Genomic DNA, 18244 nt, shown 5'->3' with positions numbered 1-18244 from the left:
GCTTGGCTAGTAAAGAGACATGAAACAAGTTCCTTAGTGAAAACACCCTCAGAGACGGGCGAAGAATTTAGAGAGGTTGGTAGAATGATTTTGTTACCCCCAAGGGGAAAAACAGGAGATCAAAGCCCAAATTCACTTACGAATGCTTGCTTTGAAATGTATCTATAAATTATAGCATGTACTGCTGGCATCTATTGTAGTCTTCGGTATTTACTTGAGTGTATAACGTGAGATTCACAGTGCCTGGAGTTGTTCTGTTGGTGTGTGAAAGCATCTTGGTGGAAGAATGTTATTGGTGTGTAAAGCATGTTGATGAAGGCAACATTTTAGGTTCCCACGTTCCCTAGTAGTGGTTTTGCCTTTCTCCTGTTTTTTCATGGTCTTTGTGCCTCACCCCTGTGATCATGAGTCCCAGCCACCAGCTCACTAGCTAGCAGGGGATTCCTTGAGGGGTTGCTCATAGGTTTTAGAACTCTCCCTGACTCCTTGCCACCTCTTAGTGTTGTTAAGGTGCCTGTGGTGGCTGTTATCTTCTTGGTCAGGGCAGAAGGAGGTGTTGCTCCCAGGGGAATCCACATCTGTTACCCCTCAGTCAGCAAAGTAGCTGCCGAGGCATGTCACCCTTTGCTTTTAACTTGTGCGTCAGTCTCTCTGTTTCGTAGCTCTTCTGGAGGAGCAGGCGACCCGACTTCTTGGCACGGCAGAGCAGTACCAACAGGCTGTCCCAAGCTTTGTGCTCCAGGCTTTATTTCTTGTGAGTCTACAGTTTTAAGCGTTGCATTATAGACACCTCATTTGCTTTGCTGCCCAACAGAGATTATGTCGGGGTTTTGGCACAATTGGATTAAAGTACCAGGCCTGGATAACTTCTATTGGCATTTCAGGAGATTTGCTGTAAGGCAAACCTGTGACATTCATACCTTCCTAAGCTTGCACAACTAGGGCGAGAGCTGCAGTTGAGGTCTTGACCTCAGTTACTTAAGCCCCTTTCTCCCAGGAGCGTTCATCACTTTAATCACAGAGTCCTAAATAATCAGTGGGTAGCCTGTAATTAGGGGGTTGTGTCTTGGACTCCTGCTGCCTGCTCCCGGTGTGCTGAGCACTGCGTATTTTGATTTCCCGTTCCCCCAAAGGATGTTTGATCTCAGATTTACACTTTAGAAAATTAAGAAGGGTACGGCACCTCAGTCCCCTGGCAATCTTCCTGCTTTCAGTGGTAGGTGCCTTGCTTTGCCTGAGTATCACAGTGCTGCAGCGATTGACACACTTGATTTAAGAGTTTGATTTATAGACCGATACTTGGGCTGAAAGTCAGCAGTTCCAGGGCTGCATAAATCAGCCTGTCTCTGGGATTAATACTTCCTTATTTATAATTTCGACAGGAGATGGAATTCTTTCCCAATTCTTTACATTTCTTTCAGATGTAATCGACCACCCTGTCCTTTGGTTTAAAGCTATGTGACTTTGCCACAAATAAAGGGAGGGGAAAGTAAGCTGAGTCCAGGAATTGCTGTGCTATAAAAGCTCCATATTGTGTGCTCTTGGACTTTGCTTTCTCCCAGCTTCCTTCAAGCCCACACAAGAGATGGACTTGAGGTTTTTTTGGCTTTCTTCCCCTCCCCCCTCCCTCCATACATACGCTGACCTTTTAGAAAAATAAATAAAAGATAAAGAAGGACCTGGAATGTTGCAGAATGTGTGTACATTTTGCTCTCTGTTGTTTTCTGCTGGGATTAGTTGTTTACAATGGGGGAGAGAGGGAGGGCAGAGGAAGGGAGGTCTGTGGCCTTAACTGAAATTAGTGGCATTTCAGAGTGATCTTGTTAGGTGGTCTGCAGTTTAAAGAACTAAATCCTTGTAATCCCCCCATGCCTCCTTGGCCACTACTCCTTTTGCTCTTGTTCTCTCACTTTCAAAAAAACCCACCCCAAAGTCAGGCTCTGTCTCTCAGATACAGGCGCGTAGCGGACACACAGACATAGGCGCACACTCTCTCTCACATGTTCCCATTTGCACGTTGTACCTGTAGAACAAATTAATGCTTTAGCTACATCTGTTCCCACTACAGGACTGGGCTTGTAAAATGCTCTCTCTAGAATGCAGACGCACACTGAATATCTTTATTTATTTTCTGAAAAACACACAGCTGCCAGACTTTCAGTTTGTGATTACACTTAAAACAAATTCAAATTGAAATTTCAGCCGTAAATCAAATGCCCCAAATTAGTTCCTCTTGTGGGTTTGAACATGCTCTTTGGATTTTAAGGTCAGGAGATATCCATTTTCACCGTGCTGAAAAGTTTAAAAATATACTACATTTTCAGGGGAAAAAATAAATATGGTTTGCATTATAAAGCAGTACATCAATGTGTGTGTATGCACACACACAGCAGAGTTGATGAAGCTGGATGCTGTCAGAGCACCTTTGAGGGCTAATAGCACCTAATTGTTATGGAAGGCAGGAACTGTGGTGGCAGTTTAGCCAAGTAGACTACAGCAGTGCCCTGAGATGTGATATTTACCCTTTAAGAGAATAAAAACGTATTCCTTACTCTTCATCTTGAAAAAATAGTAAAAATTAAACACACAAAATACTTCTCTTGGCAGGATTTATAGCTTTTTTCTTTTCTTTTTTCTTTTTTTTTTTTTTTTTTTTTTAGAAAAAAGGCATTTACAAGTGGTTTCAAAATGGCTGTGTTACATCTGTCAGCGGGTGAAGGGAACACCCACAAATTGTGTTTTTATCTCTTGAAGTTTTGTTCCACTTGAGCAATAAAAGCCGGATTTGCTGCTGGTTTGTGTGATTGGGGTAATCTGAGCGTTGAGTATGGCTTTAAAACTTCTGCAGTTGTTGGGTTTATAAGTTTTAAGAAACTCCTGGGGTGGTAGAGTTCTTGGGTTTTGTTTTACCCTGGCACCAGGGAAGGGTTGATTTGCAAGCACCTGGCACAGACAAGTTCATCTGGGTTCCCTGGCCTGTCCCTCCCAAAAAATGGTTTGGCAGGAACCCCCATTATCTTTGATGTTAATGTCATCAGCAGTTTCTTGGTTACAATGCTATTCTTTCTCGGGGAGTTGAAAGCCTATCCTCAAGTAGGCTCTGAACACACATGCAGTATTTTCCAGCCTGAACTCCAGACCGACAGCTTAAATCCCCTCTCTTTTGGGGAATATCCTCCTGCATGAGGGTAATACTGAGAGGTGTAGAGCACTCACAGCTGCTCTCATGCTCAGGAGAAGTGATAGATGGTGGGAACCTAAAAGTTTGCAGTGGAAAGCTTTCATCTGACTGGCTCAAAGCAACGGAGGAGGAGGTATTCTGGAGTGCACGTTTTGGATGGGAGCCATTTCAGTGGGAAATGAGCAACTTCTCCCATTCCCTTCACTAGTCCTATTGAAAGCCAAGTCAGGATGCAGCGGTGGGCAGTCCCACTTCCACTGATCCCTTCCCTAGCCCGGCATAAATGCCAGGTTGCTCTTGCTCTCAGCAACTGCTGTTGCACAGGATGATGGCCTGAGCTGCTGTGCGGGCACATGAGGCTATTGGAAAGGAAGCAGATTGTGACAGTGTGAGAGCAAAGACAGGCAGGGGTCTGCTGTGTATCTTTGCCGCTTTTTATCTTATTAACATGTTAGTAAAAACCCTGCCAAGGCAACCTGAGCTGGTTGCTTGTAGAATAATTGCTCATATTGCCTCCTTATAGGTCAGCAGAGGGGGAGTTTAAGTGAGTTAAAAGAATAATTGTTCAGAGGGGACAGTCTGTTCAAGGGGGGTCGTAACTGCGAACCACTGCAACTGAGGTCCAGTTTTATTGCTTTTACTCCTGCAGAATTAATGGTGGTTTTGTGGGGCAGATGGTTTCTGCTCTGACTCACACAAGCAACAGAATTGTAATATATTTAATGATAAATTCTTTGTACTAAATAATAGTGATGTGTAAGCAGGAAAATACTATTAATTAATTTTGGAATCAGTGGTCTGGAGTGAGGATCGATGTTTCTCACTTCTGAGGACCTCAGCTGACTAGTGCTCCATTCAATACAGAACTGAGGCTAGGGCTTTGACCTGATACCAAAACCCCTCTGTTAGTTCAGACTCCAGGCTAACAGTTCCGTCCACAAGCCACACAAGAAGGTGTGCTTCACTAATGTAGAGAGTAGTGGTGATGCTTGTAACCAAGGTGGGGAATGGCTACAGGTCATTAAACTGTGCAACTCACTGTGCAGAAAGTCACTGAAGCCAAAAACTTCTAGTTTTGACAGAGATCAGTTGTTGGACTGACAATATTCACAGTTATTGTAAATAATGTTGGCAGAAGTACTGGGAAGCAGATATGAGATGCTAGGGTTGACAGTAGGATTATTATTGGGGTAATCTAGGGGGAGCAGATTACCTGCATCTCTCCAGGGTTATAGATCTCATATCTTCTTCCCAATCAGCTGGTTTCAATGTGTGTTAGTATTTTTAGGTACATCTTAGCTATGTTTTCTGTCCTTCAGTGACTCCTATCTACCTTTGCACATGTGAAAATAAGGAAAGAAATAATTTGATTCATAGCTATTTTTTTCTCTGTAGCTTTGAAAGAAATTACATTTAATGCTATTTAACACTACTCATCGTGCTGAGGGAACAGCATTTCAGGACACATCACAGATACTAGTAAAGGTTGACAAGTTCGACCTTATTGGAAGAAGGGGCTCAAAACAATGCAGTAACTCAGAATCTGTCAACAGAGAAGTTACAAACCCAGCAGTTTGAACTCCTTTCCTCTCTGGACAGTTGGATCAGCGGATTTGAAAGCTGGTTATTACAGATTCAAATACATTTTGGAATAAGGCAGCTTTTGCTAAAGTTCCATCCTGTGTAGCATTTCAGACTTAGTGGTGTCAAAGGCAACATGAGCATGAAGATACCCAAGGCAGGTAGAGTAGGTCTAGTGTGGGTTTCACTGGTTTAGTACTGCGGAATAATCATGTTTGGGTGCTTGAATATAACGTGAACAAAGCCAACCAGCTGAGCTATTGATCTGCCCCATCTCTCTACCTTTTCTTAGTGCCTGGCAAGCTGGAATGTATAAAACTGCTCAGCAAAATTTTCAGGGAAAGGACTGGGCTGCTGATCCTGTTTTTAGCTGGGGAGCTGAGCAGAGAAGCCACCCCCTCAGTTACCCAGACTGTCTGTGGAAAATACAAGACTTGATCCAGGTCCCAAGTCTTTATTTATTCAGTTAAGTATTTATTCTGTTGAGGAAATGTAGAGGAAAGCTGTTCTAACAGGAGGTAAAACTGCAAATGCTTTTTTGCAAACCCATTCTGACACCTGGCATTTAAGTTTTTCCAGCAACTGGCTGTGAGGATCAAGAGAAGAATGGAGTTTTTGAGAAAAGAGCTGAACTGAACCTACTTACAGGATCATGTCACAGAGTCATTAGATATTCCAGTGGATACCTTTGTTTTGTACCTGTCATTTAAATTATTTTCTTGCTTTGCTTGTGTTTGTGTTGTAGGTGCTGTCTTCAGGGCAGTGTTATTTGTCATAATGCTGTGATAGAGAAGGGTGCAGACATCAAGGACTGTTTGATTGGAAGTGATCAGAGGCTGGAATCCAAAGGTAAGTTCAAAAGCTGTATTTACTGTGCTTTTGTAGTAATTTTCAAAACTTTTTCCTTGAGATTTTACTCCTGCTTCTTCATGAAGTGCCAGTAAACTGTGGCAGTTCTACAGTGGGGTGTCCTATAATATCAGGGTTTGTTTTTCATGGAAAGCTTCTTGGCATAAGTTCAGGGACTTGCTCCTCTGAAGTTGGCAGCAAAGCTCTGTTGTTCTTATAAAGAGTAAGATTGGGTGCTGAGACAGTCTTTTCCCAGAGACCACAATTAGATCAGCCTGAGGTTGTCCTCAGCAGAAGGAGCCATTATTTTGACTAGTAATCTTTGTCAGTGACAGGGGCAAAGCAGGCAAACTATTGATCACCCAAACATCCTTCTCTGTAGATGCTCCCAACCCACAGTATGCTCCCATTCACTTTGCTCTAAGCAAAAGCTTGAGGTGGAGCATCATATTGGGAGCTGCTCTGCTCAGTATGAAATACAAGGGCAGCTACATTCAGATCTGCTTTACTGCCATGAAGTGCTATTTTGGGGCTTCAGAAAGGATACAACTACGTGGCCCTCATTTATACAAAGTTCAGCCATCCAGTGGGAGTGCGCGTGGTGAGGGCTCGGTGGTAACCGCATGAGTGGAACTGTTGATTTCCTGCCCTAAGAGATAATGGGCAGGAAATGGCTGTTTCAGTGACTGCATCCCAAGCAGAGGCTTTTTAATGAATATTTATGGTTGGGGTTTGGCAGGTCCCTGCTCCAGTGTGTAGACTGAGGACAAAAGTGAGTTCCTTTGCAGGCTCCATGTGAAGTTATTTAGTCAGATCAGGATTTATTTGCTTGCTTTGTCTTTGTGGGTGGATTCCCAGTTGTAAGTGTCTTGATACGGAGCAGAGTTTGAACTTAATGTAGTAGAGTGTAACCTATTGTCAGCTTTGCATATGACAAATTTTCCTTTGAGTTGAAACTAAAAGTAGAAAGGACTTATGAAAACAAAGTATTGATCTTGCAGTTTCAAGTCTCTGATACTGTAGGTAACACAGTGAGTTCTCTGTGGTCTTGGTCTCTGTGTGACTGTGTCTACTCATAGCTTTGCCCATCACATCAGTCTGAATCGGTGTCCCTTGTGGGGTTCATTGCCCCCTATCACAGAATCATTTAGGTTGGAAAAGTCCTTTTCATATCAAGTCCAACCATAAACGTAATGCTGCCAAGTCTGCCATTAAACCATGTCTCCAAGTGCCACATCTACACATCTGCATGAGTCACCAGGAGAGATGAATCAGGTCATGTTTGGTTGTTAACCTGCAGTGTGAACTATGAGGACATGGACTGTAGATTTAGCTAATATTTTAGGAAACAGGAATGTATTTGATTTCTTTAGTAGATGATACCAAACAAAAATATCACCCTTTGACCTTGCTCACAACTGCTTCAGAAGCATCTTCCAGGGTGCAGAACCCAGTATGGTTGATCATAGTATGAAAACTGGTCTTTCTTCTTGGTTGTCCTTGTCATCCTTGCCTGAATATTTTTCAGGGTCTGTAGATGTGTTTGCAGTGAGAGTAACAGAGCTGTACCAGTGGTTCATTTGCCTTTCTTGAGAGTCTACTGCTCCCCTCCCCACAGCTTAAACCCACTCCTTGGGTTAACTAGAGGCTGGGGGCCCTCTAGTTAAACTGTTTAGAAATGTATGATTGACGTTAGCAGAGACATATTCATATGATTATAAATACACCATTATGCTGAGCAAGAAAAAATAATAAAGCTTCAGTTCATTTTCCTGCCTCAGTTTCCTAACCATTCTAGAATTTCTTTGGGCTGGGGGTCAGGTTTGCCTCGGTGGTCTGGGATCTGTCTGTGAAGTTCATGACTTATTTCCTGCACTGTTGAGTCTTTCCAGCCCAGCATGTCTCTTCTGACCTTGACTGGTCCCGTAGTAAACTGGGTCTTCTCTTTTTCGCTGTGAAAGCATGCCATGACTTTCTTTCCCCTGCCCAAGACTTCCTGTATCTTGTGCCAAGCTTTTGGTGTGGCCCTGTAAGTCTGTTTCCATATTGCCCCTTTCATCAAGACTTTGGCTGTGTTTTTCTGTTTGGTAACTTTTCCTTCTTCAAACTCAAGCTTCCTTGGCCAGGTTAAGAAAAAACCTAGTTCTCTTGGGTAGGAGCCACCTTTTCTTGCAAGCTGATCACCCTTCAGCAGACATAAGCAGTAGCTTATGCTGGCTGCTGACCCTAGTCTGGGAGTTACATACTCCAGTTTCTGGGAGTAGAAACCTCCTCAGCAAAACTGCATACACCTTCCCAGGAACATTTAAAAAATAAAAATACAGCAATCCCTTATTCCAGAGCATCAGCCAGGATTCATCAAAGGTAGAAATATCCCTGAATCATCCTACACAGCCCCAAGCAGATCTAACAGTTGACTTTGCTGCAGAACTGGCTGTGTGCTCCCTGCTCTACCATATGAGTCCTGGCCACGCTGCCCAGGCAGCTCAGGGTACAAGAACTCTTTGAGCCAGTGGTGCACTGACCTCCTTTCATGAAATGAATTCCAGTCCCATGCAAGGGGGATGGCAGGAGAACAGTTACCACAAATGACAGGCAAACTTAACTTAAACCAGCTCTCATCCTTCTCCTTCTGCAGAATAATATGGACATATTTAGGGTGGTCCAAATGGTACAGCTGGGAGTAATGGGGTTGAATTAAACACAATTTAGGTTGGCTATCTGGAGCATTTTCTTAACGATGTGGTCTGGTAGGCTGTGGTATAATCTCCCTGGGGACGTGGTGGGAGACCTCATCACTTAATAATGGGCTTGGCAAATGTCTGGACACCTAAATGGAGGGAATACTCCAACACTGGTTACTGGGATAGATCAGAGGCAACCTGGTACTTTCAAACTGAAAAGAAAATTGGAGACACAGGAGTGCAGGTGACTGTCAGCAATGTTGTCCCAGTCCTGCACTGACTTCAGCCCTGTCACAGCACTGGCCAGAGACGGTATTTTTAAATGTCTCTGTTGAAGTCAAGGTATGGTGTTTTATTTAACTGCTGGATTTGCAAGCCATGCCTCCTGAGAGCCCTACTATTCTCCTACTGCTTTTATTACCATGCCTTGGAAGCATCCACTTTCCTTCCCCTTTGATATATTAAGGAATTTGCTAGCAGAGAATTAACAGATGGGCTTTGTGAAAGCTACCTCACCAGGTAGCAGTTTGAAAAACATGTTGGTACCTAAGAAAAAGGCAGTAATTATTAGAGGGGTAGGAAATGGCAGACAGCATTCTGAAAGAACATAATTGCACAGAGCATTCAATCACTGTTTTGAAGACAGTTATTAGGATTATACTGCAGCCTTTTTGATAAACCTGCTTTTAAAGAGGAGCTCAAAAGCAGCATGTGCTCAGTGAAGTAGGACTAGAGAGAGGGAGTGCTGGTGATGGGGCAGTCAAGGAGTCAGATGAGCCTGAAGTCACTAAGTACAGCTCCAAAAGGAGTCTCTCAGCCAGATTCAGCAGGGAGAACATTATACATCTGGCATAAGTTAGCCAGGAACAGGCATATATGGTAAAGCAGCCTAACCCTTCTTCAAGGTAAAGCGGCCTAACCTTTCTTCAAAGCACCGGGAACAGAGACAGTAAACACTCATACAATGTATAGAACTAGCAAAACTGATACAAAATTCACCACCTTATCCCTTGCTTTCATCTCTGTTGTCGTTGGGGCAGGGATGTTTTATTTGCGTATTTATTTCCAGCATCAGCCATGGGGCTCCAACTAGATCTATGTCCTACCTGATCTTGACTCCTGCTTCACAGCTCTCCACTATGGCTCTGTCCCTGCACCAGGCTCATCCCAATTCTTGCCTTCTCTTTAGTTTTCCTCCTAGTCTTTCTCCCAAAGAGACTTTTGTTTTTCTCTCTTACTCGGTTATTCCCAGACACCCACCTGACACCTCTTCTGATCTGACCATAGCTGCTATTTCCAGTCCCCTTGCCCAACAGTCCCATGCTCCGTTTTTCATCTGGCAGTCATTCCCTGACTGCTTTCATTTGGACTGCATCCCTTTCTGTCATGCCAAGGCAGGCACATACTGGGCACAGGAGGGGAGTGCTCCACTGGTCCATACAGCTTGGAGGAAGCCCTGCCTTCCTCCTGCACTTCCATGGTCAAGAGTGCTCACTGCAGATAGTCTCTGGAGTTTTTAGCTGCCCTCCTGAGAACACGTGCAAACTTGAGATTTTTTTCAAAGGCTTATCACATAGCAAAAACTGTGTGGTTTCTCACAAGAAGAGAAAAAGGCACATATCCAGTAAGGACTGGCTCCCATTTCCAATCATTTTCCAAGTCCTGTTCCAAGCTTGGAGTCCTAGGACTTCTCAATGAAACAGAGTTAGATTGTTTTATTTTAATGAGGGCCAAAGAACACATTTTTCTCTAATGTCATCCTCTGAAGGCAGGTATGTTTTATGAAACCTCCACATGTGAATGGGTCCCTGCTTGTGAGGAGGCTTCACATGAGCCAAGATTTAGCAGGATAGGGACAGAAAGGAATCGAGAGACTTTCTGGTGCTCTCACTGCATTCAAGTAGGGGCGAGCATCTGCTCTTGCAAGATGCTGAGTACCTCCTGGTGCAGTCTTCAGGAACTGAAAACACTTAGCACGACACAGGGTCGGGATCAGAAGGCATGCTGCTGTGCAGATGGGAGTTATGAAAGCTCATGAAGAACAGACACAGACTAAACAGTGCACACATGTATATTGTGCACAGGGGTGCAAAATGAGCTGGAGGTGATGTAGGAATGGTGTGAATTAATAGCAAAACTGAGAGATCTATAAGATTTCTCCCTAAAGTAGTTTAACTACTGAGTGTCCATGACAAAGATATTGTTGGCAGTTAAAACAGGCATCTCTTAAATAGTTGACATTTTTGTTTCAGAGACTGTGCAGTGACTACATTGCTAGCTAATCCTAATAAGCCTCCTTTCCAAGTTGTATAAAAATGGTTTATGAGTTCTGGCCTTAGCAGTGGCGTAAAACTTCCCTAGAATATCCATCCAGCGATGCTTTGTCTTCCTGTCTGCCATTGGGGACTGTCACACTTGTGCACACTGTCATTCCCAGCCAGGCAAGTTAAGGCTTCCTGAGTGAGCAGGTTAAATGTGCTGCCACATTCGCAGCATGCTGATTGTGAAGTCTACCCATAAGGCAGCAGTTCATAACCTTGTGGAAATATTTTTACATGCTCCACGCAGAGAAAATAACCACTTCTGCTCTGCTAGAGCTCAGCCACATGAAAGAGCCAGGAAGAACACCCCAATGGATGCTGAGAAAGGAAAAGGATCTGTGTCCAGTGCTGCAGGCAAATATGGCACCTCTGCCATCATATCAGGGAGTTAAGATGTGGACAGTCAGACTTGTTTTGAGATCCCTGCTTGCACTTGCTATGAGGTAGTGATAGCCCATGGGAGCACCCTAATGGATATAGTCCAATCCCTTCTCACACACTTTGCTAGGACTCCCTCCCAACACAAGGACTTCAAGCATGTCCCCCTCCCCAAGGAGCTTGCTATATTAGGCACATCCCGAGCTCTGGGTCTCCTTTTCCCTTTGCTAACCTTTCTTCTAAGATCCTGACTGATCACTTTCCCATACATCTCTCCTGTTCCTTCACTCCCTCAATCTATCTGCTCCAAGCCACCGTAAAGTCATCTCTCATTGGACACTGAATTCACTGTTACCTTTACACTCTCAAGACACATCTAATTCTCAGAAGGGTTTGAAAGCAAAGGGATTAATTCTGCTTGAACTGTGAAAAAATCCTCAGCTGAACCATGGGGCCACCAGCACTGAGAACTGGTGATTGTTGGACATAAGGCAGAAGTAAGATCTCTACTGCCTGCCTGTTCTGTGGGCTGAAGGCCCCAGCTGTGGACCAGAGCTGATCTGCCTGAAGCTACCACCAGCCCCCTGGATGAGCCGTACATCCCACCCTGGGAGCAGCTGGAGCACTCAGCTCATGGGGAGCATCGTTGCTGGCGACCCATGGGCTCAGCTGATGGCTGCACAGCAGGGCTGACCTGGCACCTCGGAGAAATTGTGAGATGCTCCTGGCCTTAGGGGCCACAGTGTGGTCGCCCTGGTCTCCAGCAATCATGTAAGTAAAGCTTGGCTGAGGAGAGAACAGGCCTTAACTGGAAAGTCCCACTGCTCTGTAAACACAAACAAATCAGCCCCCATCACCTGCTTCCCTTCTTTATCTGTACATGTAATTTAAAACACCCTCCAGCCTCCCAAAGTCAAGCTTCAGCTGCTTCCCATCCCCTTAAGCCCCTTTAGTTCCTCTCCCCCCGCTAACCTGGCTGCTTTTCCAGAGCCAACCATCACTGCAGAGACAAGTTGCTCTTCTCTCCCACTCTCTGATCCTTTCTGTCCTGGGTGAATGTGGTGGGAACCACCCACAGCGTGTTTTCGTGCATGCGTTTCTGCAGCCACCCCTCCCCCACGCCTAGTTTTTTAAGTTAAACTATCTCTTGCTTTAAAGAGAGCAAATACACAGCAGTGGCTTTCATCACTGCTGTATAATAGAGCAGTAATTCTGTGCCAGGGACTGTTTTCTATTTTATTTTAAAGGGTTTATAAAACAGTGTATGTAATTGAGTGAGTAAACTGAACGTTTTCTGGAGCCCCTGAGGGCTGAAACTTCGTGGTGGTCCTGGGCCTAGGCCCTAACCCTTTTTTTTCTCTCTTTTTTTTTTTTCCTCCCTTTCCCCTCCTTCCCCTCCTCCTTTACAACCCAGCGTTGCCACCAGCAGCAGCAGCAGCAATCTGTCTGGGGCTAATTGAGCAAACAACAAGGAGATGCTTTCACATGGCTTTTAAAGGAATGCTCCGGCATCCCCTTTCTGTGAGCGGCTTGGCAGGAACCTGCCAGGAAGGCTGGAGAGCGCTGGGTCCCCGGCCCCCAGCCTGCTGGTGGGGTTTGTGCTGGGCTGCGCAGTCATTTCCGCCCCTCTGTTTATTTGCATTACAATTTGTTTTTAGCCAAGCACCAAAAGCTGCTCTGCTCTCTAGCTCGCCTTGTGCGTATGTTTTTAAGGGGCTAGTGTACAGTATGTGTAAACAAATGTCTTCCCAAGCAGGAACACATATATAACGAGTGACAGGTTTTTGATTTACACTCAGTAAAGTCTCCGTGGACACTCGGTTCAAGCACCCAGGCTGACTTCAGGCTGGGCTGCGTCAGCAAGTTGAAGCAAAGTGCTAATCAGGAGGTTGAATGTGTTGATCAGCTCTGGATTTGCTTAGCACCAGATGCTCCCAATCTGAGAAGATCTAGTTGAACATGATTTAAGGTTGAAGAGTCCAACTCTTAAGGCTTTCTCAAAGTCCTTTCTCTAATCCCTCTTCTTTCTCTGTGGGCTGAATGCATCTGTAACCCTGCCAGTGTCAGATAAAAGGCAGCCTGGTAAGAAATCCCTAATGGGGAGTTGGGGAAGGAGAAAGGGAGCTGAACAGCAAAGCATGTGAGGTACTTCTCCCTCCTCCCCCAGAGTTTCAGGCAGAGTTTCTGCAGGAACTGAGCTTGCTGGTACCAGCCAGAGCCACTGGCAACTGGCAGCCACGTCTGATAATGAAACGCTATCCACAGCTCAACTCTCTGGCACACACACTGGCGTCTGAATTCCCTTCGCTCCACAAGGAGGGCTTTGGGAATGGAAGAGGGAAGCAGGGTGAATCCTTATCTGCCTATCGCGTCCCCTCAGGGTGCGGAATGGGGCTTTGTTTCTAGCAAAACCATTCCCTTTATCGCCTGAAAACTTCCTCGCGGATTTTAGACAGGCAGATTCATGTGTTTTCTTTAAGCCTTTACAAGAAGAAATGAATTTGGTGATTTCATGTGAGTCTGAGGTAGCAGTGACATACCATGTGTGCCCGCTTTGGGGAATCTGGGCCACAGGGATCAAGGAGGAGATGAAACAGGCAGAGGGATGAGAGATGAGGGAATGTAGGCTCCAATTTCCCATGTGGCTTTGGCTGCTTAAGCTCCCTAAACTCACTGCTGCCTTGGTTTCCCCATCTGTAAAACAGGAATGTTCTTACTCACCAGTTCTCAAAAAGCATTTTGAACTCATCAGGTGTAAAATACAAGATACCATAAGGCTGCTGCAAGCACGTCAGTGCAAAATACAAATAGTTGGTACCACCTCTGCAGCAAGGTATGTGATAGGACCCATCCCAGCTCTGCACATTTAGGACCGTGGAGGATGCTGTCTGAAATGAAGCAAGAAGTTCCTTATTAAAAAATATTGCTATAGATAACCTATATATAGAACCATAAATTGACATGGCTCTCTATAAGCCTAGATGAAGGCATGTTTAATCTGCAGAGGCATAATGTAATTACTCTCACTGGATGGTAGCCAGGGTCTTATTCACATCATAGAAATCAACGTGATAGGTAAGTCTGCTTGGAGGAGGTTCAGGAATGGAGTCACAGGAGTTGCTACAGGGCCTGTTTGAGATATATTGGGAAAGTTGTTGGGGTGAGGAATGTTATAGCAAGAAATGCTGCAGGTTGGATTTGAGGTACTTGGCAAAGCTGTGTGGGGTCCAGGACGGGAGGAGAGAGGCGCTGAAGGCTGGACTTGGGGCTATTGGCAAGAGCTGTGCTGAAGAAGTTGTGTGGTGCTACCTACATCATGCTTGCACCTGGCACTTGTACAGTCAGCCCCTCATTTTCCTGAGCACTGCATCCACCTCTGCTCATCCTGCCCAAAGTGCTGGAGATTGAGCTCCAGGATGTTAGTGTGAGGCTCCAGGATTAATTATCAGTTGATGATAAATACCTTGAGCAAAGAGCTAAATGTCTCAATCTGATGCTGCAGGTGAGAAGCAGCCCCTTGATCTCCTTATTTTAACCTTCACGAAGGGTCTCTGAAAGGAAGTGGTGTGGCTCACCCATTCTTAAAGTCCCTCAGGCTGAGGAGACTGCATATGATCCATATGATTATGGGGTTGAGGTTGTACTGAAAAATTATCTTGCCACAGTCCAAAACTCCTTGAAGTTTATAGAGCAGAATTTTATCAATTTTACTTTACTGGAGCAATGGTTTGCATGGTACAAAGGTTGCATCTTGAATTTTAAACCAAGAGAAGCATCATGTTGGCCTGGCCACTTTGGGGATTGCCAGGGATTTCTTCATTTAGCCAAAGGTGGCATATTTGTTGTTTTGCAACAGTCTTGTAAGATCCACTCCCCTGAGGGGAGGAGTTTTAGGTGAGTAAATAAAACACATCATTTTCATCATCCTTGGCTATCCACCCCCACTGCTGTGTAAGGTGTGAGAGACACCAGAGCCTCCACTGGTGTATCCCAGCACCTCACAGGCCTTGACACTTTATCCCAGGCTCCAGAGCCAATTATTATTCCTAATTGCAGGAGGTAAGATGAAGAGCCTAGGGGCACAGGACACACCACGTGAGCTCCACCTGAATAGGTGTCCAGCTCCTGGAGTGCAGTTTAGATTCACCACCTCCCCCACAGTACCCTGAGGACACCCACTTTGAGCACACCAGCTTTGTGTCATGCTCTTAGGCCACACGCTTGGGTTTTTTAGGCACTGGGCTTTCAGTTGCGTGTTTTTATTATTTTGGCTTTAGATCCCTTATTTGCAGTCCTTCCCTGACAAGCTGCTTTTGCATTTTAAAGGGGAGGCTCTTTCAGTACAGTGCATTAACAGTACTGGGGCAGGGACTGGCACATTAATGTGTCCACTGGGGCTGTGCAAAGCTCCTGGGAACAGGCAAAGGAGTGACCTTGCAGAAATTGCCCCTCCCAACAAATTTGCTCCACAGGAGGGTCAGGTTTAAATTTAAAAAAAAAAAAAAGGTCAAAAAACAAAACACAAAAAAGCTCTTGTTTTTAAGCTGCCAGGGCTGAGTTGAGATTGCTGAGAGGATCTCACACTGCTTTGGTGATGGCCCCCTGATGCTTAGCAGCCCCTCTCATCCCCAGCCTCCAAGCAGTTTGGGGCAGACAGTGCTCTTTAGGGCCAGGGTGGATTAATGATCTTTAATTTTATGTCCTATCTCCATTTAGGATGTTGATGGTTCCTTGCCTTGACCTAGGTGTACACCTGTCAGTAGCAGCTGTGACTTCCGTAGGGCCTCTCTTGTTTATTAGTGACACATACATGTGAAAACTCTCATTAGTGAAATCTCCTGATGTTTAGTCAGTTGTTTAGGCTTTCACCATGTGTGTGGGATACTGTCGGAGAGATGCTGGAGTCCAGCAAATCTCTGTTGGAGTTCCCCAGAATCTGCTTTTCTCATTTGTTTTAAAGTTGCAGATTTGAAAAATGCAAGGTCTGAAGCTCTGCTGCAAAACTCAATTGCTCTTCTTTTCCTCCCTCTATCTTTTCAGCCAAACATGTTAATGAAGTCATTGTGGGCACCGAACAGCTGATGGAGATATAACCCGAGTAGGTTTTAAAGATGATTTTATGGAAGCCAGCAGCAGAACCAGATGTTCAAGCATCGTAAGATCATCCGTACAGATCAGTACTGGCATGGTTTACCCTGTCATTGCTCCTTTCCTGTTCGGCTTTATATTTATGTCTTAATAAAGAAGTATTTGCAGAGCAGAGTGTCCGTCAGCCCCTCCCCCCTCATTGGGATGCGCGCGGGTTTGTACCGGGTTATATCTGTTCCTGCGCGCCCGGCCAACGCACTGTACTTTTCCAGCAGAAGGGAGAGTGGGGACCACACAGACTGTGCCCACTCCAAAGAATGACTTAGCCGCCCTCCCTGCACTGTAAACCACATCCCCGCAGTCCTGCACCACCGTCCCTGAGCCTGGGAGAAACTGCTCGGGATGCTGCTTGCGCATCTCATCAACGCAGCAGGCGGACGGCGAGAACAGCAGCGGTGCCGGCTGCTCTTTGCAGCCTGGCAGCTTTGCCAGCCTCCTCCTCCTCCTTGCTGTGACTCGTGATGCTGCCCCACAGCACAGAAGTGTTTAATCTGTGCCTCTTCTCCTCTGTAATGCAGTCGAGGAGTTTGGCACCCATTTCCATCAGGGCTGAGTTTGGTCTGATACTTTGAAATCTTGCCCGAGAGCAAGTATGTGAGGGCTGGTGGAGCATGAAGGAGGCGTGGGTTGTAAGCAGTGGGTACTCCCTGCCTTATTTTGATGGTTCTTCCTGTCAGTCCACTGTTCCCAATCCCAGACAAGAGGTCCCTCCCCACACTTGGATGATCTGTGGATGACTGTACCTATGTCTCTGAGATGAGTTGCGTGTGTTAATGTGAAACGCACAGCCTTGTGGTCAGGGCCTGTGCCAGGATTGTAAAGCACCTGGATGGGATTGAAACACAAGCTGTGCTTTAATGTTTATAAATTGGACACAAGTTCCTACCTAAAAGCTGTTTATTAGAATGTAGTAGGATTGAACAGGGCATTTATCTGCCCCTGGCAGTTTGACATCCAGAGGTGCTTACAGCAACTGGCAGGGATGGTATTTCATTAACTGGAGTGATAAATGTTAAATGTGTGCTTCATGGGCATCAGTGACCCCTGAGGAGAGTTACCATTTCCTAGTTAATTTGACAGGAGAGAGATTATAATCCAGACATTCTCTGAGTTTCATAAACAAAATCCTTCCTCTAAAGGACCGGGTTGGAATGGAAACTATGGGTAAGGATGAGCTTCAAGGCCTGTGACAAGCTGCAGAGAAGAAATGTGCTGCAATCCAGCTCCAGCTTCGTGCTGGAGGTTTTGCCTCGTGTATGTGCGCAAACATGTTCCTAAGGTACGAAGCCTTTTTCATCCAAGGATCGCAGAGGCTTTACAAAGGTTAATTAAAGAGAGTTCTTGTCTCTGTGTGCGGCAAGGGAGAGAGGCTCCATTTTGGGTGTGTAGAAACAGAAGCAGAGTGGAGTGTAATTACCTGGCTTTGCATTTTACCAGAAGGCTGGCAAAGCCAAGAGAGGTTTGCAGGGACTTTGACTCACAGTCCTTTTGCTTAAACACAAAGCCTTCTCCCCCTCTCTTTTTAGGATACATCTTAACTTCTGAAAAGTGCGCATCGCCTTGTTTAGCAGCTACAGCTTTACCTCCTTGTGCCTTAATTATATGCTAAAGTCTCCGTCCTTTTGTTTAGCTAATTTAAGAAGAGGGTGAGGGGCTCTTTACTGTGTCGGTTAGAATTTAGCATTAATTTAGTGTTCTCTGACACTTGAAAACCTGGCTAGGATTTGAGGCATTTTCTTTTCCTTTTTGCCTTTTACGACCTGCAGGTGTTTGGTGTGAGATAAAAGTAGATCCCAAAGTGAGATTTCACAGCACAAATTATCAAAGTGAAGATTCACTCTTGATGTAGTCTACGTGTGTGGCGGTAATTATGAAAAATAGTTCGGGATAATAGGGCCTTCAGGAATCCCAAGGCAGGCACTGGGAGGTTAACCCTTCCTCATCTAACCTGGCCTCCACGCTGCTGTCATCATCAGGTGAGCATGTGATGGGTTGGGTCAGGCAACTTCACAAACCGAGTGATACTACAGTCATTGAGAAAATTGGAGAGGTGACTGAGGACATGAAGTTCTGTTCCCAGGACGTGACTGTTTGGTCCCAGG

General features: G+C 45.3%; 1 protein-coding gene across 1 annotated transcript in view; it reads left to right on the top strand.

The window, feature by feature from the left end:
- EIF2B3 (eukaryotic translation initiation factor 2B subunit gamma) overlaps positions 1–16254 on the top strand; it is a 98430-nt gene extending 82176 nt beyond the window's left edge. Inside the window, exons 10-11 of the mRNA XM_042030553.1 lie at positions 5508–5611; positions 16035–16254. Coding sequence (XP_041886487.1) covers positions 5508–5611; positions 16035–16087 — 157 coding nt within the window. The 3' untranslated portion in view covers positions 16088–16254. The remainder of the gene's footprint in view (positions 1–5507; positions 5612–16034) is intronic.
- Positions 16255–18244: the final 1990 nt, after the last annotated feature.

The sequence above is a fragment of the Corvus kubaryi genome, unplaced genomic scaffold (assembly GCF_017639235.1).
Source record: "Corvus kubaryi isolate FWS band 111438036 unplaced genomic scaffold, C.kubaryi_AGA036_p1.0 37334, whole genome shotgun sequence".
Lineage (NCBI taxonomy): Eukaryota > Metazoa > Chordata > Aves > Passeriformes > Corvidae > Corvus > Corvus kubaryi.
This window is presented reverse-complemented; position numbering and strand designations above follow the sequence as displayed.